Source organism: Histoplasma capsulatum, assembly GCF_000150115.1.
Source record: "Histoplasma capsulatum G186AR genomic scaffold supercont2.4, whole genome shotgun sequence".
Taxonomy (NCBI): Eukaryota; Fungi; Ascomycota; class Eurotiomycetes; order Onygenales; family Ajellomycetaceae; genus Histoplasma; species Histoplasma capsulatum.
Genome location: NW_025544804.1, coordinates 897,705 through 912,243, shown reverse-complemented (window position 1 = coordinate 912,243; position 14,539 = coordinate 897,705). Strand labels below are relative to the sequence as shown.

Below are 14,539 nucleotides of genomic sequence, written 5' to 3'. Positions count from 1 at the left end.
TAAATAAAGTAAAAGTAAAACAATACCCTGTTGAAAACCTGCCTTTCAGGGAATTGGCGGGGATAAATAAACCCAACACGCCGCGAACGACTTTATTCATCAAAACCGACATATTTACCAAACCTTGCCCCATCCAACCCCCTCTAGGCCGTGGGCATTTTCTTCATCTCTCCCGAAACATCAGCACCATCTCACAATAATTATTTCCCTGCGCTCCGTTCCTGAAATAGTAATTGTTCTGCTGCGGTCTCCGCCGCGGTCTCCGCCTCAAGCCTCAGTCTCCTCGGATTCCGTCCAAACAGCCCCAGACAGAGCGGCAAAGGCACCACCGCAGACGCCACCACAGCCTGAAAAATCAAGGCGCGGTTCATATTGTTCGGCGGATGCGCATCGTCACCTGCCTTCAGCGCATTCTCAATGAGAATAAACGACGTGCCCAGTAGTTGGCCGCCTGTCCAGCACACGGAGCTGGTCACCTCCGGCGACATCGGGTATGTAATTTCAACCGTGTACTCTAGGATGATAGGGAGGACTGCGAAGCTGGACGCGCCTAGCAGGGAGGCGATGACGTAGGGGCCGGCGATGCTGGTGGCGCGCGGCGCGAAGACGAAGACGATGTAGCAGACCGCAATGATGGGGACGAGCACTTTTGTCAGGAGCAGGTAGTTCTTGTAGCGGTCTGTGATGGGGGAGATTATGGCCGCGGCGACAAGGCCGACGACGATCAGCAGGGCGCCGGTGATGCCGGCTTCAGTCTCGCTGAAGCCATAAGGCTCGAGGATCTGGTTGAGTAAGGAGGATATGCTGTTGAAGCAGCCGACGTAGGTGCTGAAAGGAATGAAGATGAGCCAGAATTCGAGGGTGCGGACGAGTTTTAGGGGAGATTCGCGGAGGGGGATGCGCTCGATTGTTGCGGCGGCGGTGGGCGGGGTAGGCGGCGCGGATGGAATGAAGAAAGAAGGGACGCAGGCGACGGTGGACTATTCAGATACTTCCTGTTAGTTTTTGAATGTTTTTTCAGATCGGACGCGTGTGTTTTCTTTTTCTTCCTCTTTTTGATCTTGTCTGTGAGATAGTGTCCAATCCAGGCATTAACTGGGGTATTGGTTTCTGCGGCTCAATTTGAGACGACTGATCTTATCCGCTTCTTATCATTGTTGCTCAATCTGAGCCTACCAATAGACCCAAATCCGAACAGTGCCTTGATGATTCTAAATTGCCACGGATTTTCACATCCCAGACGAGGGAGATAGGAGATAGGATTTCTGTAAAGAGAGGCGATATTTTCTTCGTTTGCTTACAATTATAGACACGTAGAGCACCATATTCGGGATTTCGGAACTTTTCGTTGCCAGGATCGGCCCCATCAACTGGCCCAGCGCACCGCCAAAGGGATTCGCAAGGGTCGTGATGGCCGTTGCACTGGTTCTTCCTTTGCCTGTGAACCATAGATCGCTGTAACGCGTGGGGGCGCTTAGGCAGAAGGGTTGCGCAAGGCCAATCAAAATCTGCCCGAACATTGCAAGGCCGAAGATGCTATTGCCAGCTCGTGTGCCCGCATAGCGAATCCAGTTGCCGAGGAGAAGGAGCACAGCTGAGAGCGTGAGGGAGAGCTTAGGACCCCCTTTATTGAGGGCCCAAATGACCACGCTGGAAGGGCGCAGTTAAGTGTTAGTGATGGGTGAGAGTGTCACATCTCTCATGGGGATTCCTTACGGGGTAGAAATGCAAAAGGCCAATTGGAAGGCTATGCTCATCCAGTTGATCGTGGCTTCTGAGACACGAAAATGTTCCGAGGCAGTCTTAGAGACGGCGGAGAAGGTTAACCACTGTGAGAGATACGTTATAAAGTTAGCGAATCTTGCCTCTCTAGGTCTCTCTCCCCCTCTCTCTCCCTTTCTCTGTCTGTCTTTCTGTACGCGCGCACGAGTGTGTATACGATCTCACATACATCCCAACTAACAACAGTATTCAACAATACCAACTGCGCCAGGCCGAAGAATCGGCGCTTATAGACCTTGTATACTTGTAGCTCATTGCCACCCGTTGCTGCAGGGGAAGTATTGTGACGCGCATCCAAGCTGGTGCTCGTCTCGACATGAACATAGTCGGTGCCACTACTAGCCTTAATCGCATCCATCTCGCCTCTGGCTGCGCAGGTCCAGAGCCAAACTTGTTACCGACTATATGGCTATCATCGTCTTTCGTATGGACCAGGAAGGGGTGGAACAGAGCAGAGTGAGAAGCTGGGTGTCGTCGAAAATTATTATAAAGTAAGCCCGGTGGTTTGGTTGAACTCTCGAATGGCAGCATCCACCTGGTATATACCGAAAATTTTAGGGAGAAAAAGGCGGAGATTCATTTCCCGCCACAGGCAACCGCCTCGGGTCATGAGACGATACTTTCATGGCTGGCCTCTGGGAACAAGGAAGACTCGCGCAGATTGGCTTGTAAACGATGAACGAGCAGCGGGCGGGAGCCGCCACTGAAGTTATTGATTTAGCCCTTGCTGCTTCCAGGGTTACGGGTCACCAACACCAAAAATGGAAACATCATCCGCATGTGGAGATGTGATTGTGAATCAATTCCTAAAGGAAACCCATCGATCGTGCTCTACAAAATACGCAGAGTCAACAGAATTCACCGGCTGTCAGATCCACGGGCACGTGTATACATTGGAAGTTTTCTCAAGGTGCCGCAATTTTATAATGCCCGATTCATGGTCCAGGGTAAAAGAGTAGATGCTGGCAAGCTTGGTCTCTCTTCTCTTCTGGGTAGGAAGAGATGTGGCTCTCACGGAGTCGACATCAATGGTATGTTCTAGGTCTGGAGAGAAAGAATGCTTGACTGTTGATTTCCGAAACGACCCCACAGCCCATACAAGACACAGGAAAAGGGTCTCTAGTTTAGATCTAATCAAACAAGGGGCGGTTCAGCGCTGAGGTGAGGAAACTTTAAATTCTCAGGGCAAAGTGTGGATTTTTGGTGCCGATCTGCCCAACGGGAAGCAATAACCTTGCGCAAACATGGATTTATGCTGATGAACCCTTTTCATGCCTGACAGGAGCGGTGGCCCCTCCCTTGATATACTACTATGTATGTAATAATAAGATCGAGTCTGAGTTACCCCATTCATCTTGGGACACTTGCTTCTATTTGTCTGGCACCGAGTGCGGGACCGCTCATTGCTGAGTGTCCACCAGGTCGGTTGATGTGACCAGAACTCAGGCCTGTCGCTGGGCCTGTTTCTTCACACTGAGAGCTTTTCCCCGATCGATCGCGGGCCCAGCTATATATAATGCTAGTTCGCATTCAATCCCTGCTAGGAAGCACGCTATCGGTGATCAAAGTTCGCTCATTGATCGTCGCGACGAGAGGGTTTTAATTCTCCGACTGCAACAACGGCATAGTCCTGTGTATGACAGGAGACAGTGTTTATCTGTCTCTCGACCTTGCAGGTTATCGCCATGAGACGATGGGGGTATGAATCAGAGCGTCTAAAATGCATCAATGGCAACGCCAGACTACGACATTCAATGCTGCCAGTTATGATTTTTGCTTCTGTGACTGGTCACAAACCTATACCCCCACCCCCGAGCATGAAAGATTATTGGGGCCAGGATGTTTTCTGCTGGGATATTCTGTAAGATTACATCAATCACCCGCCATGGTCAGATTGATTTCACGATGGGAGTTACCAATCTCAAGACCAAGAGATTTCCTTGCGAGGCAGCATGGAAGCCACAGCCTGTAAGTTAGAACCATTTTTACCTGCTGCTTTCCCATTCATATCTTCTAGTTCTTGTAGGCTGCTATCTAAGTTGATACCTTGATCTCACTCAAAGAGATTCAAATTTCCGAAACCCTTTTCTTTCTTCTTGGTTCGTTAAAAGCCACAATCATTCTCCCAACATTCTGTTGTCTTCGGAGCAACGCCCGGCAAGAGAGTTTGAGCCGACGCTCCGGCAGGTTAGAAGAGAATATCCAACTTGCGCGCGATAAGTTTCCCAAGGTTACTCTAAACACATATGCTCCCCCCCACACAACATTGTTTGGTCGTCCGCTGAAGTGCTAATTGGTCGGCATGCATTTGGCCAAAGCGATAAATTGACATCGCTACATTTACGGTTCTTGACCTGTTAACGCTTACTCCATTTTAACATCTTCATATCATAAAGAACGTGTCCAAGCCCGTAACATCTTGCCGGCATAATGAATGAGACAGGAGAGGGGAGGAGGATGATGACGGTGGTAGTGGTGGTGGTGCTGGAGAGGGTGATGATGAGGACGAAAGGCAGAACCTGTTTGCCCCTGGAAATGTATTTCTTGGAGCAATATAATATGGGAGGAGAATGCTTTTATATCGTAAAAGGCATGAGTGGTTTGGCTATCCGCCCAGTCCTACAGGGACCTTGTGGGGGTATCATCTGCTGAGAATAAGGCTGAATACTCACTACTTACCCACGCTATCTCTGCAGGACAGCGACCGCGAATTCTTGATTTTGGCAAAGCACGCCCTCGTGCTCTTCGAAAAAGGTCTCTTCCAACTAGGCGTCTCTAGTGACTGGCCTGGTCGGGAATTCTTGGCAGCGGCAGCCCTAAAAACAATGTGCATTGAAGCAATTTGGGGGTGCCACGCCTAAGTACTGTATCCAGGATTGGGTTTCTTGGTGCGCCTGACAACCCCCCGGTTCCCTTGGGCCAAACCTTCTTGAGGTTTTTTTTCTGATGGTTTCAAAGGTTATCTTAGATACCTTGGCACAATGCATGAAAGAAAGGCACCTGTAAGACAAATTAACCATGTCTTTTGTCTCACAATGACTGGTCCATTCCAAGGTGAAAAAAAAAAAAAGAAAAGCTGCCATTTTGTTTCAAATTGGATTGTGGGATGGTGGCCAGATGAGCCTTTTTTTGTTCTTCTAACCACAGTAATTTTCAAGCCCGAATCCTTTTGAATATGGAAAGCAAAAAAGGGGTGGCTGAACACAGCCACAGAAGATGAGATGTGTGTTTATTTGATTATTCCCACAGCGAAAGTGGCCTGAATACACTGATGTGCCCAATGAAATCCTGGGTTTGCGGCCTGGTTCTGATCTGATATTGGTATATATCCCAGGTCGGTCGATTCGGGCCTGGAACAAGGAGGGCTTTAGCTCCTCATATTGCGGAAGTGAGAGGCGTCGATTTGAGGCTCACAGTTGAGGCTCATTGTAGAATAAAATAAACTTTCGTCGCGGCGGCCGTTTATTGATTTGGAGACTCCTGTGGGGCTTCATCTGCGTCTGTTTCTCTCGCTCCTCCTCCCAAGGTCTCCCGTTTCCGGCTTCGAGAGTTGTGTCTGAGCTGCATAGTTTTCGAAACCCAATAAGCTTAAACAAGGAGGGTGTGCTCCGTAGAAGCTAACTTATCACCAAGAGCCGTTCTTATCAAGCCTCAACTCTCCCTCAGCTTTCATGGTGATCAGATGATGTTGGCTGTTTGCTGGTGGCTTGTCCCGTTGGCTTTACCAAGAGCCAGTGGAGTGCCTGGATGCGGTGTATGTATCCAGCCCGTGTCAGCCATGGATAGTCGTATCAAAACATTCTCAGGCAGACAGGGAGATGCCTGGCTGATGTTGCTGTGAGCTGTCAGTCGGAGGTTGTATGGAGGAAAAGGAGACAATCTTCAGCTACCAAGGGATGTACCACGTGTTTTTGGCCGTAGCCGTTGTGTGCTGTTGGTGTTGGGTCACGGGGTCCTTGGTACCTCTATCTTGGTGACCGTTTACTGGTTCTGTCGTGTACCAGGTACATGTTTCTCCAGCTGCAACGCGCCCAACTCTGATCTGGCTGGGCCCTACAGGGATCAAGTATTTACGAGGCACCACCTTCAAAGAGTCCTCTTATTTTCCAGGATTCTTGAATTTTACCTTCGTCATCGGCTTCATTTTCTCGCCTCCCGCTCCTTGTTGCCCATCTTTGGGGCACCACTGTCGGCCTCTAAAATCCCGGTGCACCCTCACGATCTTTGCGGCTCCGAAATGCCTTTTGGCAACTGAATTCACCGCGATTAATACTGAGGCTATGACTCCCTTACTCACCTAACGGGCTATGGGACCTTTTCCCATGCGATCACCTCCAACTGCAGATACTGCCCGCCGCAACAATGATTGGTATGAACCTTATGGACGGTACGAACGGTGCAAGCTATCGCTCCAGTCCATCCTCCTATGGCGACCCCAAATATGTCTCCTCAATTTCAGTGTTGGGCGTGGTGCCGCCTCCTTCTCGGGTTCTCGTTGACGGGTATAGGAGCGGGTTTGACTCCATTGAGGATGAGAGCCCGCGATATAATCCGGTATGTGCCACATATAAGTCACTTTTACTACGGTCTTACTGTGCAGTATGTCTAACTTATTTGAACCTTTGTCGTGGTTTGCACCCTGCCATTTTAGCTCAATGTTGCTCATCCAAGAAGTTCGGTCCTTTTGAACGCAAATGATCCGGTTGTCATGCACCTTCTCACAGAGACCGCCATGGGGGATAGTATGCATTTTGAGGTACTATCGTTTGAAGAGGCGGAGAATCTTAAGAAGGAGCTCTCGCTGCTCACGAACCGCATAAATTCCTCGAAGCGGAAATTAGCCTTGGAAATGAAGCTGCAGGAAGCGGCTCTATCGCTAAGTAGATTACCAGACGGCAAATCGCGACGCGACAGTGGAGACTCGATTGGCGAGATGTCACCAAGATCGCCACGCAAACGGATGAATTTTTTCGGCCGGAATAGTTGGGGAGACCACCATCGTTCGGACAGCGAGCTTGGAATAAGCACACGGAAATGTGAAGAGTTGGCGCAAGAGCTTTGGAAACTCGAACGCAGGGCCGCTGAGCTGAGGAGGAGACTTTTAGAGCACACTGCGGGCGTGCTGCAGATGACGCATAAAGGCCTTAAGAAAAAGCCGGCTGCCAGTAACAACTTTCCGCGAAATCAGAGTAGCATGCACGGAAGTCCGGGTGCACGAGAGAATGGTGTGCATTCTGGCCCGCCCCACGACTTTGACGATAGAAGCCTCTACCGGACCGCGGATCATCTTGATGAATACGGTAGGGCTTACGGCCCAGGGGGAATGCCTCATTTGCTAAACGGAGAAACTAGATCATTTGATTTGACAGCCATACATAACACTGAGAGAAAGCTAGAGGAGATGAACAATCGCTTGCGTCAGATGCTCCTCGAGGCTAATTTGGATGGGGATGTAGGGCCTGTTCCGACTTCCCTTTATAATGAACAATCTCTCAATCCCGTGGCTGGAGTGGAAGCGCAACTTGATTACCTCGAAAGGAACTTGAGTTCCATGGCAAACCTCCGACTCCAAGAACCCACAGAGGAAACAAATGATATACCGCAATTTGTTTACCATGCGGAGGAGAAATTGGAGGAGATGAACGTGCGGCTTGCCAATATACTCAAAGCATCTGGTTCTCGTTCTCCCCTTGCATCCTTTCCGACTGGCCCGAGAAGAACTCTGCAAGAACAACTTGACTATCTTGAGCCGAATATTGACAACATCCAGCAGCGGGTGGAAAGCTTGGCTGAACAAAAAACTATTCTCACAACTCAAATACAACAGCAAAGGGAACTTAATTCGAAATCCGATGCGGAGCGGGATGCCCATTTTGCAGAACTCAACGAACAAATATCTATCCTGAAGAAGGAGCTAGATATGTCACGAAAGGAAGCTGATGGCACCAGAGATGAGCTTACTCTGGTAATGGACCAACTTGACGCTGCTCGCCAAGAATCGATGATTCGAGAACAGCAACGTACTGAAGAGGAAGCGGTTGCCTTGTCCAGTATGAAAGCAGCTAGAACGAAAGCCGAAGAGGAGTTGTCCGCCAAAATCAACATGATCGCTCAGCTCGAAAATAAACTACAGAAATCGAGTGACGAGCAGGAATCGAGGACAAGGGAAGCCCTTGCGGCAAAGGAGTCCTCCGACAAAGAACTTCAGAAACTGCAGTCAGAATATAACGAACTCGAAAACGAAATGATTCGTGTCCGGACAGAGCTCACTATGGCACAGGCAGAGCTTGACAGTGCATACGGTAGCCGTGCCGAACGCGCAGCTCAAGTGGCAGCGAATCCGGCGATTCAGAAAGAAATCGACGATCTCAATCAGCGCAATAGGAGCCTTACAGAAGAAATTTCCATTCTTCGAGCAGAGCAACTCAACAACAGCAATGACGGCGATGGCAAATCTGGACTCCAGGCAAGAGTTCATATGCTGGAAAAGGAACTTAGAGATACGATTGACGATTATGAAGTTATGACAAAAGCAAGCATTGAGTTTGAGAAAGAGCGCGAAAAGCTCGAAACCTTCATTGACAACCTCCGCGACCGCTGTGAAAACCTCGAGTCAAAGCTCTGTGAGGAACGAGTGCAAAACATGGGAAGTAGTAGTCCCAGCCACGCGAGCGGGTTTGACAGAGGCGCCTCCGAGACAACCTCCATCATGGTGCTCAAAAATGAATTTAAGAAGATGATGCGCGATACCCGGGCTGAAAATATGCGACTTCTTAAGGTATGTCTACATGATTGTGATATCTGGACGCAATGTATTACGCTAAATGCAGTTCGCTAACGATGCTCCTCACTCGCTCACTCTAGGCTGAACAAGAAGAAAGACGGCGACTGGAAGTCCTGATCCGAAACCTCCGGAAGGAACAAAGCATTGGAAAGTCAAACCTGAGCCAGAGCACCATTTCATCTTGATATCTTACTTGTTTTTGTTTCTTTTGATGTCACTTTTGTTTGATATTTCATTTCCAGTATGAACCCTTTTCAATCCGTTTCTTGATGGCTTTGCCCAAGCAGTATACCTATACGCATTTTGCAACCAAAGAGCTTCTTTGTGACTCTTCCTGCCTTTTATTTTTCTTTCCTGCAATCTTATGATTTGTGTGATTGTTTTGGCTAGTGCACGCCCAGGGGCTGAAAGCTACAGACGTACCCACCCTCCATTATTTCGTATTTATTTAGCGTGCTAAACGAATGAGTAATATTTCTGCTGCTCCTGTGTATGTTTAAAGTGTATCCCGCCGTGGTCGCGATTTCTTCCAAATAGGGAGAAATGGTGGATGTGACAAGTGCCTTCCTTCCCGCCTTGGATTCATAGTCCGTTGCTGAATTTTTCATTGCCTCCCCTTCAAATTGTGTTCTACACTGATGGCCGGTTCAGTCTCATATTTCCCGCTTGAATGAGGGTTGTCTATCGTTTAACTCCCCCCTTATATTTCGTCTTCACACAGATGACCGCTTTGCCACACGGGTGGTATCCCGCCATGACCTACACACATGACCTATGCAATCAAACCCGATCGCGCTCGCTTGAATTCGATAGGCCCGGACGGAGCAGGCTCCGTCGCGTTGTTTCAACGAAGGGTTTCAGTCAGCACATGGATTCCTCAGAATCTGTGCCCAGTGAGCACAGTTCTCTCTACGATGCAGTGTTAGCCAGCTTTGAATCAGATGATAGTCGGAGACAGCGTGAGCTGGATCGCCATTTAGATGAAGCTGGTCCGTCGAACTATGGGCCAACCAACTTCGTGGGGGAAAATATGGGCACAATTAATCAACGCCTAGTTTACTCACATGGAAAATGGCCTGGCAAGAAACTGGAGACCATAGTTGAACAAAGGAGTGCATCTACACTTAGGGGTTCACTGGCGCCGTCTGTTGGTGATGTTGATGGACCTGGCAATAATAGGCCATTGACTACACAGGAGGCTTTAGTCAACCCGCCTGGTACATGTGGTAGGAAGGTTTACTCCTTCGATGACCTTGATCTCCCAAATCGCCGTCCAAGGGATGGTGCCTCGCGTCTCCCTAATCGATCGTCTTCTTCTGGAGCGAGCTTCGAGTTGCGCGGTTTGTTTCCTCATATATCTCCCGTCGAACCTACCCAACCGGTATACCCTCCACCTGTTCGATCCCCAACTCCGCCGGGTCTTCCGTCTTTTGGCTCACGGGAAGCAATCCACTATGCTCCGACCCAGTCCAACCGCTCCCGCCCTTCAAACCACTACACTCCGCTATCACACAGAGGGCTACAGCAAGGTTTAGTAGCAGAGGGTGACGAGGAAGACGATTTATGTTGTGCTTCTGGATTAAAGCGCCTATTTGGCTTACCGTCTTGCATGGGAGCTAGACCGCCTACTCTTCCTACGGGTGCGGTCGCGAGGGCTCATGACGGTACAATGGTTCGAGGTCGGTTTGGTCCCCGGCAAAGTGGACATGGAGTCGGAGCAGGCCCAACGGCACGAGGACTGGAGAGCCACCCTTTCCACAGAAGCTCCTTACCAGCTGCCAGAGTCAAAGATGGGTGCGATTCTGCGCCAAACTCGGTCGTTGTGAGCCAACAAAATACTCACAGCGCTTCCACTCCGTCACAGACTGGTTACTCCTCTCCACAGATCATGCCGCTATCGTATTCCTCGCTTCTACGGGCACGCACTGCGCCGCACATAGTGCCGCCACGACGATCTTGCACCAATACCGGGAACTGTACACTGCTTAGTACTCCTTCTGTTCCTCTTCCATCATATGTTGCTCATCAAAGGCTTGAGTCTCCCCTGCCACGTCCTCCTGAAATGATACATGCTTCCAATAGCCCTAGCGGCTTAAATGGTCCTGGTCCTGAAGGAGGGGAGAATGATGGTACATCAGCTACGCTTACCCCAAGCCGACCCAATCGCCCGCCCATAGTTACAGGGCCGCGCCGTAGGCAAAGGATTTCAATGCAAACTGCTATAATTGAGGATAACAAAGCTCCTGGCCTGTGGGATTGGCTTTTAATGGATTGCTTCTTTGTCTGCTGCGGATTATTCGGCGGCAAGGAGCCTCCACTCATTCGAAGCCAACGGGGCAACTTTGGTATCGATGGGCAATGCTCTGCCCCGGATCAAACTGCGGCATCGGCAGCAGCAGCGGATGGGCAAATTCGCACCCCACTAAACCGTATTCACGACCGTGATCGCCATCGCGAAATATCTTCTCCCACCCCATGGACCCCTGCGTGGGGATGGCAGCCTCGATGCTTTGGTGGCGATGCTACATTGGATGAAGAAACCGGTCTTGGTACCGCGATTGAGTTGCGGTTGATCCAATCGACATGGCCTCAAGAAACTGCTGCTGTAAATTAGAATTGGGGATTGCTCTTTCTCTCCCAGTCAGTAGTCTTAGTCCCCATCTTGCAATAGCTGTGGTTGTTTATGGCTTTACTTGCGGCTATTGTTATTGTGCAATTCTTGTCTGTTTCGGCTGGATTTGTTTGAACCTGGCTGTCGTTTCAGTTTGTTGTGGGAAGAAGGTTGGGATAGTTCTTGTCCCCTCTGACAAAGGGATGGTAATGTTGAAGGACAAGGATTTTGGCTTATCATTTGTGAACCCCAACTGGCTACACTCTGAACTTGTTTACAACTGACGAGCTTTTCGTGCCACTTGTTAGCAGGCAAGGAAATGAATCATGATACTACTTTTATACTTACCTACTACCTCTTCTTCGGTCTATGTTTCGTCTCACGCTTGTTCACTTGGTAACTCCCAATTGAGTGGTGGCAGGGTGCAAATAAGAACGGGCAGAACTTTGTGCAACAAGGGAATAATAATAAAAACATTAGGTGTAAACCTTGAACTCAATCATCTGAATCGGGCCATGCATCTTGATATATTCAGAAGAACCGTGATATCCGTGTTTACACATGGTGTATTAGCTACAGGACATGCTGTCAGTCGAGAATTGCTGAGCCAGCCCGCCAGATCTTCAATCTCGACCAGCAGACGTTAGTGTTCGACTCATTCAATACGCCGGAGACAGCGTCCACGGGCTGCAACGTTGGAACGATTGTTGAGGGACACGGTCAGAGTTGAGTGTGGCTCAGGCAAAGCTGTTTCGAATCCAGGCCCACTACATCTCATCATGTGCTGCTGTACAAGTACATATACAATCGGAGGATAACCGCGCGTTGACGCTTCCCATCTTTTCCATTGGCAGACATGGACTAGAAAATTCTCTTCTTCCAGCAACCCTTCAAGGGTGGGGCATGAGCCCGAAGACATTTCACTTATAGATAAAGGCCTGGAAGCCAATAGATTTACCAGCACTATATCAGACTTTAATAACTTCAATCTCGACATCGCTGATACCCTCCTACTGCCTCTGCCAAACCAATTCAGACCTATCTGCTTACTTTCAGGATCGCCATTCTGGTGTGGGAGGCAGGTCGTCGAGGACTTCAATTACTATCCTTGTATGCGAAGTTGTTCCTCTCAATAATACGACACAGCGTATGGTGGACAATGTCCTATCTAAAGCCCTTGGCTATGCCAGACATCCACATGGCTGACTCTACACAACGACGTCAATCTTTCGGCATCGGTAAAAGCTAGATAATAAGAAAGGCAATTGTGGCTGGCATGGATTTGATCTGCCACAAGAACGACTTCTGCGTCATGGCACCAACCGGAGCAGCAGCCGACGCTATGGGGGAGATACTTACCTAACTTCCCTTGGAATTTCCCTTAACCGATCTATGCGAAGAAGAATGGGGCCCAGAATCCGCAGACCGTTGGTCGCGGAAGACCATAATGGTCATATACGAGGTGAGCATGATAGACCTTTCCGGCTCAGCACCACAATCAATACCCTCTGTAAAACAGCCCGATTGCTTGAACGGGCTTCTCCCGACTTGTTTTCGGCGCCTGCCAGCAATAGCTCTCATGCGCAATTTCGACTAATTCCGCCTATTCAAAGTCAACCGGTTTAGAGGCTCCTGAGGATTGAGACAAACTAGGACGGGAAGCTCTTGTGCGACAAATTCAAACAAGCAATTCTGCTGGATGAGGAAATGCGACAAACGGAGGATGTAACATCTTCAAGTGTGCAAGAAGAGGTTCATTTAACCTACAATGACGTGCTCACCGTGAATTTAAAACAATCACATTTCTTGCAGCTCCCCAGCTGAAAAACAAATAGTCATTGACAAACGCAACAGCCTCCTACATGTTATAAACTGTATCCGGATTGAACGCTTCGCGCGATCCAGAAACGAAAAAAAAATCTTCCCTGCTCTCCAGTATTGCACCACATCCCCTAGGACCGACAGATCACGATCCCGTGCAAATACCCTGCTTGGAGAAACCAAGTAGGGAGTAAACGAAGACCCTATTCCTATTCCTGTGACTCCTCCTATACTCCTATAGTGTCGCCTTCAACGAAATCCATAATGAAGTAACATCGGCATCCGAATAATGTGCCTTGTGTCTTGGTATTGAGAATTTGATAAACTTTAGGGACAGGTATTGATGTTTTTGCTTCAACTAACTTCGTGATCTCTGCTTCACATGGCCGTACAAGCTCACCTCCTTTGAGAACCAATGTGCGGGAGAGACGCGCAATGCGTGTTCCCTGGTAATCATGCAGCAATGGCGCAAGTTTTGAAGAGTTCAATCAGAGCTTCATTGGAGACTTTGGGTATATCGTAGCCGTCGAGGGGAAACTTGGTCAGAGGCTGTCTGGTCGCAAGCTCGCAGCGCATTTTCTATCAGAGAGGGCTTCGGATTAACTATGGCGGAACATTTTGTCTTACACCGAAATTGGGTGTACCAAGGCGTACAGCTTTCGTCATCCGGCAGTGATCTTGTGTGAATCAACTATTACTATTCTGTCATGGAAGGTTGACCACACTTTGACAGACGGTCGGTGGTTTGAATTGAGCGGGCCCGAGCTTGCACCGGAAGTTTTTCCGGCCGAAAATTCTAATTGAGCCTCCAGGGGTAACTCATCTATAAAGATCCATAGATACTACTAGTATGGGAATATACTAATATCAAGGAAGTTAAATACAATAAATGTTTAACTATTCAAAATCCATTGAAGATTACTGGTGAAGATTATAGAAATGAAGATAATAATCCTGGTTTTAGAAAAAGTTTTATTTCCGTACTCGTATGCTCCCTTCACTCAAGTATAATCTATCCTGTTATCCTGTATCTTATGTTGTGTTGAAGAGATCTATTTTTTGATGAAAATTGCATTTTCCTGTATCTCTTGTATGAGACTGCTATAGAAAAGTTACCTCAAATTGAAAAAGTTGCACTTACTCCTTTGCGATGCCGCCGCGAATATTCATGGCGTTTATTACTTCCTGCCTAATGAAAATTCCAGAAACAGTTCCATTCAGCACTATCAACATGAATATTGCACCGCACGTCAACCACTTAAATTCATTCCCCCAGGTGAAAAGGACTTGATTCTTGAGTTAACCGTCTTGAGCATGAATGCGATTGGCCATGCCAGGCTCCCATCCACGGGACACCATGGGTGTGTCTACCTCGCCGTCTCGGAGTCCGGTCCGTAATTGCGTCAGTAAATAAAGCCCGGTTTTGGATCGGGCCGTGTATAGTTTGAGCGCAGTGCGATGTCAAGCAAGCCGTCTGAGACACCTGCCTTGATGCTTTCTATTCGTTTTCCGATTCTGATTCCGATAGGATTCTAGGTTCC

At 48.7% G+C, this 14,539-nt stretch overlaps 6 protein-coding genes across 6 annotated transcripts; 4 read left to right on the top strand and 2 right to left on the bottom strand.

The window, feature by feature from the left end:
- Positions 1–200: 200 nt before the first annotated feature.
- HCBG_03418 (uncharacterized protein) lies at positions 201–2,444 on the bottom strand (the record flags this gene model as incomplete). The annotated part of the gene is made up of 4 exons (XM_045430467.1): positions 201–980; positions 1,302–1,650; positions 1,717–1,829; positions 1,952–2,444. The coding sequence occupies 4 exons, from the start codon at positions 2,138–2,140 to the stop codon at positions 201–203; spliced, it is 1,431 nt and encodes a 476-aa protein (XP_045288610.1).
- A 275-nt stretch (positions 2,445–2,719) lies between these two features.
- On the top strand, positions 2,720–4,643 carry HCBG_03417 (uncharacterized protein; the record flags this gene model as incomplete). Its single annotated transcript, XM_045430466.1, has 6 exons — positions 2,720–2,813; positions 3,065–3,096; positions 3,459–3,643; positions 3,709–3,750; positions 4,226–4,319; positions 4,479–4,643. The coding sequence occupies 6 exons, from the start codon at positions 2,720–2,722 to the stop codon at positions 4,641–4,643; spliced, it is 612 nt and encodes a 203-aa protein (XP_045288609.1).
- A 368-nt stretch (positions 4,644–5,011) lies between these two features.
- Positions 5,012–5,455, bottom strand: HCBG_03416 (uncharacterized protein; the record flags this gene model as incomplete). The annotated part of the gene is made up of 3 exons (XM_045430465.1): positions 5,012–5,132; positions 5,197–5,343; positions 5,412–5,455. The coding sequence occupies 3 exons, from the start codon at positions 5,453–5,455 to the stop codon at positions 5,012–5,014; spliced, it is 312 nt and encodes a 103-aa protein (XP_045288608.1).
- Positions 5,456–6,126: 671 nt separating this feature from the next.
- Positions 6,127–9,186, top strand: HCBG_03415 (involucrin repeat protein; the record flags this gene model as incomplete). Its single annotated transcript, XM_045430464.1, has 3 exons — positions 6,127–6,336; positions 6,434–8,560; positions 8,647–9,186. The coding sequence occupies 3 exons, from the start codon at positions 6,145–6,147 to the stop codon at positions 8,749–8,751; spliced, it is 2,424 nt and encodes an 807-aa protein (XP_045288607.1).
- Positions 9,187–9,320: 134 nt separating this feature from the next.
- On the top strand, positions 9,321–11,180 carry HCBG_03414 (uncharacterized protein; the record flags this gene model as incomplete). Its single annotated transcript, XM_045430463.1, has 1 exon — positions 9,321–11,180. The coding sequence occupies one exon, from the start codon at positions 9,321–9,323 to the stop codon at positions 11,178–11,180; it is 1,860 nt and encodes a 619-aa protein (XP_045288606.1).
- Positions 11,181–13,603: 2,423 nt separating this feature from the next.
- On the top strand, positions 13,604–14,396 carry HCBG_03413 (uncharacterized protein; the record flags this gene model as incomplete). The annotated part of the gene is made up of 3 exons (XM_045430462.1): positions 13,604–13,678; positions 13,916–13,984; positions 14,106–14,396. The coding sequence occupies 3 exons, from the start codon at positions 13,604–13,606 to the stop codon at positions 14,394–14,396; spliced, it is 435 nt and encodes a 144-aa protein (XP_045288605.1).
- Between the last annotated feature and the right edge of the window lie 143 nt (positions 14,397–14,539).